The 11,563-nt window shown below is 44.1% G+C and overlaps 1 protein-coding gene across 4 annotated transcripts in view; it reads left to right on the plus strand.

Moving 5' to 3' along the window:
• The window catches only part of PTPRG (protein tyrosine phosphatase receptor type G), a 713,505-nt gene that overhangs the window by 603,566 nt on the left and 98,376 nt on the right, over positions 1–11,563 (plus strand). For all 4 annotated transcript variants that reach the window (XR_007150245.1, XM_047849347.1, XM_047849350.1 and 1 more), the window contains exons 9-11: positions 751–935; positions 4,118–4,226; positions 10,693–10,742. Coding sequence is in view for 3 of the 4 variants with exons in the window: in XM_047849347.1 (XP_047705303.1) it covers positions 751–935; positions 4,118–4,226; positions 10,693–10,742 (344 nt within the window). In the remaining variant the exon portion in view is untranslated. The remainder of the gene's footprint in view (positions 1–750; positions 936–4,117; positions 4,227–10,692; positions 10,743–11,563) is intronic.

Here is an 11,563-nt window from a genome sequence, read left to right on the forward strand (position 1 = left end):
GGACTATATATCAGATAATATTATTGAATTAATGTTTATTTTCTTAAGTATGATAATGCTGTGACGGTTATTGCCTTAGCTCAGGCTGCTACCACAAACTACCATAGCCTGGGAGGTTTGTCAACCACAGAAATTTTGTTTTCTCACAGTCCCAGAGGCTTGGGACCCTGGGGTAAGGCACCGGCAGATTTGCTGTCTGGTAAGAGCCTGCTTCCTGGTCCGTAAGACGGCTGTCTGCTTGCATGGTGAATGGGTGAGGGGGTGCCTCTGGGGTCTCTTTTACAGAAAAACTAATCCCCTTCATAATGAGGGTTCCATCCTCATGACTCAGTTGCCTTCCAAAGACCCCACCTTCAAATACTGTGACATTGGGGATCAGATTTCAGCATATGAATTTGCAGAGGGGGACGCAAGTGTGCAGTCCAATGCAATTATATAAGAGAATGCCCTTATTCTGAGGAGATGAAGGCCAAAGTATTAAGGAGGGAAGCATCAGCATGTTTGCAACTTGCTTTCAGTGATTTTGCAAGAAAACAATTGCGTGTGTGTGTGTGTGTGTGTGTGTGTGTGTGTGTGTGTGAGTGGGAGGTGCAAAATGTTAGCAGTGGGTGAAACTCGGTAAAAGGAGTACGGATATTTCCTGTACTACGATGCCAGCTTTGGGGGGTTAGAATCTTTAAGAACTCGGGCACGTGGTGGAATCGCGTGTTGTCCCGGGAGCCCCTGAGCTTGGCCGTGTGTTGTCTTCAGTTTGCAGCTCTCCGCCCATCCACATGAAGGTGCAGCCTCTGAACCAGACGGCGCTGCAGGTGTCCTGGAGCCAGCCGGAGACCGTCTACCACCCACCCATCATGAACTACATGATCTCCTACAGCTGGACCAAGAACGAGGACGAGAAGGAGAAGACGTTTACAAAGGACAGCGACAAAGACTTGGTAAAACCTCGCTGTGTTCATAACTGCCCTTGCAGTTACGAGGGGAGCCCCTGCCGCGTCTCTTACCATCCGCGCACTGCACGGCGTGCCTTATCTGTGCCTGCTGAGGGCGCTGTGCTGCGCATCGCCGTGGCTATCCCTGGGAGCCGTGGCTGGGACCCCCCCTGGGCTCCTTCCACCCTTCCATTTCCTGGCTACACCACCGGAAAAAGCTAGGTAGTTTCTTTGTAATCAGGCTCTTCAAAACTGACTGCTTATTCTTACATTATTTCCAAAAAACAACCAACAGGGGCTTCTGGGTGGCTCAGTCGGTTGAGCGTCCAGCTTCAGCTCAGGTAGCAGTCTCATGGTGGTGAGTTCGAGCCCTACATCGGGCTCTCTCCTGTCAGCCCAGAACCCTCTTCCAATCATCTGTCCCCTCTGTCTCTGTGCCCCTCTCCCACTCATGCGCCCTCTCTCTCTGGCTCTCTTAAAAATAAATAAAACATTAAAAAACAAAACAAAAAAAAAAGCCAACCAACAAAAAACCAGAAAGCTTCCATTAAGCCCTTTTTTAAATCTGATGTGGCTGTTGTAAGTATGAGGTGTGCAAATGTACAACAGGTCCTGGCACATAAGTGCTGGATAAGCCCCAAGCTATTACTATTATAGTTCTTCCTTTTCCTCTCCTCCTCCTCCCCCTCCTCCTCCTCCTCCTCCTCCCCCTCCTCTTCCCCACTAGTACTCTAGTCACCTGCACCGTTAGCTGCCCAGAGTCCCCACCACTCCCTCGGTCACAAATGATCAGCCTCACACATTACCATTTCACACTGGACCCCTGTGGCCATGTGATTTTTAACCTGTGTTCTCAGACTCTCAGATGCTCTAATATCTGACGTCACTCTAAGCTGTCTCTGCCCTGCCCAGCCCAGCTTCTCGTCCTAACGTTTACAGAAGTGTTTAGAGGCCAACACCCACCGAGGCCCTTCAGAACAGGTGCTTGCAGATGCCATCTTCTTCGCTATGAAAGCAAACCCTCCAGCAAGCACGAGGCTTGAAGTCTTTGCATAGAAACTCAAAGTGACACATTTGGTTTAAAAGCCTTCCACTTATTGTTAATGAAAAAAAAAGGCTGTGGAATAATGAAACCGTAATTGTATGTGCACATGAAAAATACAGTAGCACCAAGTGGGATTCTTAATGACTGTTATCACTTTTTTTTTTCTTTCCCGTACAGAGTCCCCAGGGCCCATTCAATCAGTTACAGAATAATACTTTTCATATTCTTTTAGATGAAGATTCTTTTACTTCATTTCCATTTATATTTTCAATTTCCCCACTAGACATTGTTATCTGGGTCACATTAGGGAATGATGAGCCTCATGAAATCAGAGGGAAATCTATTGAAAGGCACCCAAGGTTATGATGTGTTTTAACCTTTCTCTTGTCACTATTGGAAGTCCGTAAAGGGTTTTTCTCATTCTCGAGTACAGATGACTTACATTAATCAGCAGAAACTAGGCACTTACGCGGTTTCTTGTTCTAAGTGGAAAATAATTAAACACACAAAGATAAATAGATACCGGCTGGGAGTGAATTCTGATAAACCCCTGCATAGATGGAGCAAAGATTTCGCTCTGAACAAAGACAGACCAGGGGGTCAGAGGTTTAGAGAATGAGGCATTAATTAGTTTATGAGAGAAAGAGAGAGAAAAACCTGCTTTGACAGCAAGGTTTTTTTTTCTTTTTTTAAGCAGAATTTTCTGGGGGTGGTTATTTTCTTTGGGGACACAAAATTAATTTTCTTAATTCCTCAAGAAGTTGAGAGTGCTGATGTAGTGGGAGCAAAGCTGTTCTCTACCTTACGGCTACTGGGGTTAGAAACCTAAAAGGAACACTTTTTTTTTTTTTGAATTTTAAAAAATTTATTTATTGTTTATTTATTTATTTTTGAGAAAGAGAGAACACAAGTGATCAAGAGGCAGAGAGAGAGGGACAGAGAGTGAATCCCACGAGGGGCAGAGAGAGAGAAAGAGAGAGAGAGAGAGAGAGTGCAGAGCCTGAAGCAGGGCTCAAACTCACAAATCGTGAGATCACGACCTGAGCTGAAGTTGGACTCTTAACCGACTGAGCCACCCAGGCGCCCCCAATTCTCTCATTTTCAAAGACTCTTAGAATAAAGCTTTGAGGAACAGGGATTTGGATTTGGCTGGTGATGCTTGACCAGGGATTGACAAGACGTTCTCTAGAAAGAGCCGGATAGCAAAATGGGGGGGGGGGGGTGCTCTCCAGGCCATTAGGTCTTTATGGCAGCTACTCAGCTCTGCCGTCGTAGGCTGAAAGCTGCCACAGACAACATGAAAATGAGTGGGCATGGCTGTATGCTAATAAAACTTTATTTAAAAAAAGGAAACAGTAGGATTTGGCCTGTGGGCTGTGGCTTGCTGGGCTCTGTGTTAGACCAGGGGCATTCTTTACGTTATGTGGTGCGGAATGCCTGCGGACAAGGTTTGCATGGCGTGTGTGCTACAGGACTCACAAGCATCCTGTGAGGTAGCTACTGCTTTTTGCATTTAACAGTGGAAGGTAGCAGAGGCTGGAAGACATTAAGCAACTCACTTGGAATCACACGGCCAGCGAGTGGTGTGACAGGGGTGGGTCTCGTGTCATCTGGACTCTAATCAAGTGTTCTGACCTAGCCTCGTGCCCCATAGTATCCATCCATCAAGTACAACGAGGCCTCTGAACTGCCAAGAAATGTATACGCCAAGATTTTGTTGTTGATATTAAAAACTCTGCCTGCTTCTGGAAGTTTAGTATACTTGGTAATTCTAGAGGCTGCCTAGGGTAAATAATTACAGTCTACAACTGGACTAAAGGAAAGAATCCCAAGCCTTGTGAGGACGAAGATGGCTGAAGACATGTTCCAGGCCGGTCAAGGATGAGTCCGGACTGATTTTGTTACATCTGCTCTCCTGCATGCTTCAGTGTTGAAAACAGATTCCCAGCCAGTTATTTCGAAACGTTCTTTCCCTTCAAACTGAGCCTTCGGTCAGCAGGGGAGCATCGTGTCTGTCAGGCTTTGCCATGGTACCCAGAAACCTAAAAGGAATGCTTAACATTATTTTAGGTTTGGTTTTAGAAGGTCAGGCGTGTACCAGCCCTCAAAACCAACTCACTGCCTTTTCTTGCTTCACCTGCAGAAAGCCACCATTAGCCACGTGTCACCGGATAGCCTTTACCTGTTCCGTGTCCAAGCCGTCTGTAGGAATGACATGCGCAGTGACTTCAGCCAGACTATGCTCTTTCAAGGTAAGGCCAGTTCCCCTCTTCTCTGGCCCCAAGTGCCCCTGCACCCCTCCTTTGTTATGCTTTATCTTTTTTCTTCTTAACGTGCCTGGTCAGAAGAAATAAGCCTGGCCTAAGAATCAACATGGAGTTTTAAATCACGCCTGAAAAGCCTGAGGAATTTAAGCCTGTCTTTTAGGTTGAGGGTTTCATAGGCCAGAAGACGGGGAACAAGAGCAGAGTGTTGATCATTTTGTTTATTATTATTGTCATATTCCAACTGTGGGGAACCAAATATTTGTCTAACACTGCGTCATCACAAAAATCACATCCTAGTCGTGTTATGGAATATCGCTTTTGGATTTTTAGCATGATTCACTTAGCTATTCTCTTAGGAACTACAGCCCAAACATATAGCACACTCCTTTTTTTTTTTAAGTTTATTTATTTATTTTGAGAGAGACAGAGACAGCATGAGTAGAGGAGGAGCAGAAAGAGAGGGAGAGAGACAGAGAGAGGGAGGATCCCAAGCAGGCTCCACACTGGCAGTGCACAGCCTGATGCAGGCCTCAAACCCGTGAAACCGTGAGATTGTGATCTGAGCCGAAACCGAGAGTTGGATGCTTAACTGACTGAGCCACCCAGGCGCTCCTACAGCATGCCCTTCTCGCTTACAAGCCACATAAATGAGCCTTTGCTTGCAGGATCCTTGGGTTTCTGGAGAAATAGCTCTATGCTCCTGCTGAGATAGGGTCTGGTAGAACGTTCCAGAGTCAGGACTAGGGTCAGTCAAAGGAAGCATTTACCTTCGTGCAAAATTTAAGAGTACCAAAAAACTCCGTACTCAAGGTATGTTGTATTTTACCAGAACTTTTTTTCGAAGCAAAATCCGTGCAAAATGTTCGTGGAGAAAATACACAAATTCTAAATAAAGATAGGCTCCACTCTGTCTTAACTTGCCCCAACCTGGGGCGCCTGGGTGGCGCAGTCAGTTAAGCGTCCGACTTCAGCCAGGTCACGATCTCGCGGTCCGGGAGTTCGAGCCCCGCGTCGGGCTCTGGGCTGATGGCTCAGAGCCTGGAGCCTGTTTCCGATTCTGTGTCTCCTTCTCTCTCTGCCCCTCCCCCGTTCGTGCTCTGTCTCTCTCTGTCCCAAAAATAAATAAACGTTGGAAAAAAAAAAAAAAAAAAACTTGCCCCAACCTAATCCCAGTCATGGTTCCAGTGAAACTTTATTTTGTGACTTTATTTGGTGACTGAGTTTGGGGACGTGCACCAAGACCAACATGGCGGGAGGCACCAGGGCACTGGACCTTGCTGTCCTAGGCTGAGGTCCTCACTGATAAAGTTCTTCACACCTGGGATCCTCAGTTTCAGAGAAACCTACTCCCCAGGCCAGTGGCTCTTTAACTTTTTTGAGTCATGTATCTGATGAAGTCTTTGGACCCTTCCCATAGAAAAATCCAGAGTTTTGAGTACAACTTCAGGGGCCCCATCAAGCCCGTAGGTCCTGAACCAGCAGCATCAATCAGCATCATCTGGAAGCCAGTGAGAAATGCACATTTATGGGCCTCTCCCTGAACAGTTGCCTCAGAATCTCTGATGGTGGGGCCAGGAATCTCAGTTCTAAGCAGATGGCCCACCTGGCATGCGCAGTGAACACTGAGAGGCACTGGTGTAGAGCTGGGGCCCTGGAGTGAGGCCCCCGGCTTTGAGTCCACCTGCCACTCGGTGTTTCCGGAACTCAGAGAATGGTTATTAGCTCCCCCAAGCTGCAGCATCCCCGTCCGAAAAGCGGCGGTATCGAAGGTACCAACTCACAGGGACCTTGTGGAATGGCGTGTGGTGAAACATGCAAAGTAATTAGCAGAGTGCCTGGTACCAACTATAAATATCACCTTAGTACTAGGTTTGATATAAAAAGAAAGGGTGAACTCAGGCTAAGAAACCCTCCAGCTTTAGATTCCCTCTAAGGATCCCTTCTAGCTTTACAGTTCGGCATTTAGCATTTAAATACTCTTTGCTAGTGTTCACATTATGTCATCCTTCCATTTAAACTAATTGAAATGAGCATCGCTGTGTTTTTTTCACGCGACCCCCTGTGCCCTGCGTGTTTTGGCCCCTCTGCCTGTGTTGACGAGGGTCCACAGGCCAGAGCCAGGTCTGTGCGGCCCAGGGGAGAGAGAATAGGAGGCCACAGTGGGAGTTTGCTGAGGCCAGGGCCCTGGAACTTTGGACGCATAAATCATGATTAGGCCTCCCGTGTGCTCCGACCAAGAACCTAAAATCTGCAGAACTGCCTGTCCTGATTAATAGGCCCCTGAGTTTGCTGGCTTCTGTGTGGACTTTGAAAAATTAAATGTTTGTAATGTAGTGTAATTCAAAAAGGCCTTGTCAGCTATAAATTCCAAGCATGGAATATTTAACATGTCTGATCACAGAGACTTGTTGGAAATGGCCAATGTCTCCTTTGTCTAGAAAGACTCACTTTGTTCAGAGGTGGACGTGCGTTTCCTCGTTTTCTATATTGTTGCTTGTCCCTGTACGTTGACAGAGGGGCGTGGATCCTCTGGGCCTCCCCACGATGGCTTTTGCGTCTTCCCTAAATTAGGCATCCGGTGGGCAGCGTACGAACTAACTCTTCGGGGAGGCTAGCACACCTCATCTTGAGAGCCAAGGATGCGTTTGTGAGCAGTGGAGCCAGCGTGCAAAACTGATCAACTGTTAGGACTCAAGTCTTAAAAGGGAGTGGAAAAAAGCTTAAGGAATTTCACAGAGGCCTAGTTCAGAATAATTAGGTTTCCCAGTGATGAAGTTTACATCTGGTTTGGGAGCATGAGGAAGCCATGTTGGAATGTGTACATTATGGTAAATACACTATTAAGTGTTACATATTGACTTGAGTGTGACAAATATAATAGTAATAATACCAAGCAGTATCCATGAATGGCTCACAGTTACAGAGCCTTTTCCCATAAGTTAGTAAGTTATTTCATTTGACCCCATGACAGTGGCAGCTTGTAAGGTACATGTTATTTTACTGATGGAGAGATGATGTTCCAGGCAGTCAAGTGACTTGCAGAAAAAAAACAACAGCAACAAGAAGAAAAAACCACTTGGCCACTAAGCAGTGTCTTGATTTCTTATTCCAAATCCAGATCGTTTATACATAGCAACAGACCACCCCTAAATATTACCCTATGGCCCCCGTAATTCAACAAAAATGGGTGGAAAGATCAATTGCTTCGTGTTCAAAGCCTGTCTGCAGTTCACAACGGTCATAGAAAATAGTGGTTCTTGAGCTTTTCTCTGAGCCACAGACCCATTAGGCAGCCTGAAGCCAATGGATCCCATCTCACAATCACTTAAAATAAATAAGTAAAATACACAGAAGAGGGAACCAATTATGCTCAAATACAGTTGTCAAAATATTTTAAACACATAAATTTGGGAATATAGTCATAGATGCTTTTTCCTTTTTTTATTAAGGCATCAAAGGACAAGCATTGGGTCGGCTTGCTACCTTGATGTCTGAGTGGCGACAAACATAAATGTTGCGGCAGAATAGCTACGACAATTATAAGGGAATACAAAAATACCTGACTTCAGTCAAAGTCACAGGTCCTACTGGGGCTGCTGAGATATGTTGGCTGCTCTCATGGCAGAAGGAGAGCCTTGGTTTCACGTCAGTGAGAGCTTAGTGGGAAAAAACAGATGCCTTTTGCCTGTCCCTGAATCCCCCTGGGCCCATGGGTGCCAGGTTAAGCATTTCTGATACCAACGGTCCCCCGGAGAAACTTCCTGGTCACCGCAGCTTGAACCAGCCCAGTAGAAACTGTCAAACGTTAATGAGAAGTATGTGTGCTGAGTTGCTGCTTCCTTTCTGGGCCTTAATCAGAGCCCTTTGTAAAGGGCAGGTGACACAGGTCTCTTTAGATGACCCGCTTTAACGAAGGGAGGTGAGTACACCTTTCTGAGACAGCACCGTATCGATCCTAGAGCAACTAAAAGATGGTAGGAGGTTATAGTTAGTCCCGGGAAAGAGCTGTTCACTTCCTAGGCTGCTCTGTTTGACTTGGTTGCATTGACTTCTAAATGGGTCTCCTCTCCACGTTCATCTCTTTCCCACTATGCATCTCTTTCCAAAGTCGAGAGTTCATCTCGACTTTCCAACTATGCAAAATGAATGTGTCATTAGGCTGGGGGTTGCAGACTCAGGTGCCCCTGGGGCCGTGCAAGGCACATGCATAGACACGGGGAGGGTTATCCACGGGAAGCTGGACATCCACCATCCACTGAGGGATGCTCAGTCCCTGCAGGGAGGAGAGTTCAGTTTTACTGAATATTGTGACTTTACAGGAGAAGTAGGAAATTGGGATTTTTAGTTTGAAAGCTATTGCAACAAATTCAGTTTTAAAAAAGGTTGCAGGCCAAACAAAAATTATGCCAGTCATTTGCCACTCCTGGTTTAGGTAAAAACTTACAACAGACACGCATATTGTATACTTTGGTATTTAGCTTTTTTTTTTTTTTTTCTGATTTTTCAGTGCCATGTGTATATAGGAAGCGAACTTTTAGTTTATATAACACTCCTATTTGGAGATAACCACAAAGAAGCACTTTGCTGTTTTCTTTAATTAGACTGTTTGGCATTATTCACAGTAGTGAAGCAACCCAAGTGTCCACTAACAATGAATAGATAAACAAAATGCTATGTGTGTATACAGTGGAATATTATTCAGCCTTGAAAAGCATGGAAATTCTGACACATGGCCCAGCATGGATGAACCTCGAAGACCTTGTGCTAAATGAAATAAGCCAGTCACAAAAAGGCAAATATATATGATTCCACTTATGTGAAGTATCTAGAGTAGTCAAACATATAGAAACATCAAATAGAATGGTGGTTGCCAGAGGCTGAGAGAGGAGTGAATGGGTACAGAGTTTCAGTTTTGGAAGATGAAAAATTCCGAGATTGGTTGCACACCAATGAAAACATACTTAACACTACTGAACTGCACACTTAAAAGTGGTTAAGATGGGGCACTTGGGTGGCTCGGTTGAGCATTCGACTCTGGATTTCAGCTCAGGCCATGATCCCAGGGTCATAGGATCAAGCCCTTCGTCGGGCTCTGTCCTGATCATGGAGCCTTCTCTCTCTCTCTCTCTCTCTCTCTCTCTCTCTCTCTCTCTCTCAAAAATTAAAAAAAAAATTGTAATTGGTTAAGATGGTAAGTTTATGTGTATTTTACCACAATTAAACATTTTCTAGAGTTATATTGTTTAACAACAATAAGAGGCAGAACCACAGGAAGGAACGAACATCAGAACGAATGTTGTGTGGGTCATATCAGAATTTGTCAATTTAAAGCAATGAAGCAATGAAGGCGGTATCTTATGGGGCTTTAAAACTGAATAGAAATAAAATATAAAATATATGACAGCACACAAAAGGCGAGGCAGGCAAATAGGGTTAAACTGTTGTACAGTTCTTATGTTTTCAGGAAGTGGTACAAGTGCTAGTTTAAGGTAAACTATAGTAAGTTCAGGATTCATGTTATAATCACGGAATTGATAATGTAGGAAATTATAAACAAAAAGATGGTAGGTAGGGGGTTGTCTGGCTGGCTCAGTCAGAAGAGCATGTGACTCTCGGGGCGCCTGGGTGGCGCAGTCGGTTAAGCGTCCGACTTCAGCCAGGTCACGATCTCGCAGTCTGGGAGTTCGAGCCCTGCATCGGGCTCTGGGCTGATGGCTCAGAGCCTGGAGCCTGTTTCCGATTCTGTGTCTCCCTCTCTCTCTGCCCCTCCCCCGTTCATGCTCTGTCTCTCTCTGTCCCAAAAATAAATAAACGTTGAAAAAAAAAAATTAAAAAAAAAAAAAAGAAGAGCATGTGACTCTTGATCCGAGGGTCATGCGTTTGAGCCCCAAGTTGGGTACAGAGATTACTAAAAAAATAAATAGACTTGAAAAGAAAGATGATAGGTAGGAACAGTGCAATAATGATTCCATTTATATGAAATCAGAGATAGACAAAACAGAGGTCAGAATTGTGGGTTACCTTTTGGAAAGGTGGGGTCAGTATTGTGTGGGGCTTATGCAAACCTTCTGGAGTGCTGGCCAACATCTATATATGTCTCAATATGGGTAGTAGTTACACAGGTGTTTATAGAGAAAATTACTTGGACAGTACACCTAAAATTTGTAGATTTACTTATGTAAGTTTTACTTCAAAACAGAAAACAATTAATTTTTTTTTAAAAATTTAACTAATACCGTAAGACAAGAGTCAGCAGGCAAGCTACATAGCCCTGTGAAAGGTTTTTTAATGACTCACAAGCTAAGAAGGGTTTTACATTTTTAAATGGTTGGGAAAAAATCTACAAAGGAATAATATCTCATGACATGTGAAAATTATATGTAAATCAAAAGTTTTATTGGAACAACAAAAAAAGGTATATTGTTCACGATGTAATTTCTTTGTTTCTCAGCTAACACTACTCGAATATTCCAAGGGACCAGAATTGTTAAAACAGGAGTGGTAAGTAGCAAACGGTAATTGCTTTGTTCTGGCTGGTTGTTAACTCGCATGCAGTTAAAACCGTGACCACGAGGTGGCAGTAGGATGTTGTTAAACTGCTCTTGAAGAGGTGAAAATACAGAAAAAAATCACATTTCTCCCTCTTTATAATTCAATGTGTTATGAAAAGAAGCTTGGCGATAGTTAAAGCAGTTGTGTTGTACTGTATAGTTCCTATCAAGGTAAAAACTCTCCATATTTTAAATTATTTATAATCTATGGGATCGTACAAAGTAAGAGTGCAAATGATTGCAGAAGGTCTGTTCCAAGCCCTTCGTTGAACATATGCTAAAATTCAGAGGTTGTCATTTCCCCAGAGTTACGTGGATTTGCAAGTTTCTGGAGCCTCGATTAATATCTAAGCTTTCCCATTCCTAGTGTAACTAACAATCATAATATTAATCACAGTGTTGGTAATAACAGTAGTAGTCTAAAATTTACTAGCATTCCCTGGGTTTTAGATGATTTTATTATTTTATTTACTGCTTGCAGCATCCCATAAGACTAGTGTTACTACTGTTTCCATTTTACAGAGGAAACTGAGGCTTAGTGAGTTAAAACAATGTGCTCAGCATCACCCAGACAAGAGTTTGTCAACTCAAGCCCAGACCATCTGACCTCTATGTCCTGGATGCTTTGTCTTATGTGGCATTTAGCATTAGAAACGAACATGTGCTAACATTGGCCTTCCTTAGACTACAAAGTTTCCCAAGTGAAATATGGTGACGACGTTAAAGAACCAAAGTGGCTCTGGCTGTATTGTTTTGAACTATATAAGTGAG

Source organism: Prionailurus viverrinus, chromosome A2, assembly GCF_022837055.1.
Source record: "Prionailurus viverrinus isolate Anna chromosome A2, UM_Priviv_1.0, whole genome shotgun sequence".
Taxonomy (NCBI): domain Eukaryota; kingdom Metazoa; phylum Chordata; class Mammalia; order Carnivora; family Felidae; genus Prionailurus; species Prionailurus viverrinus.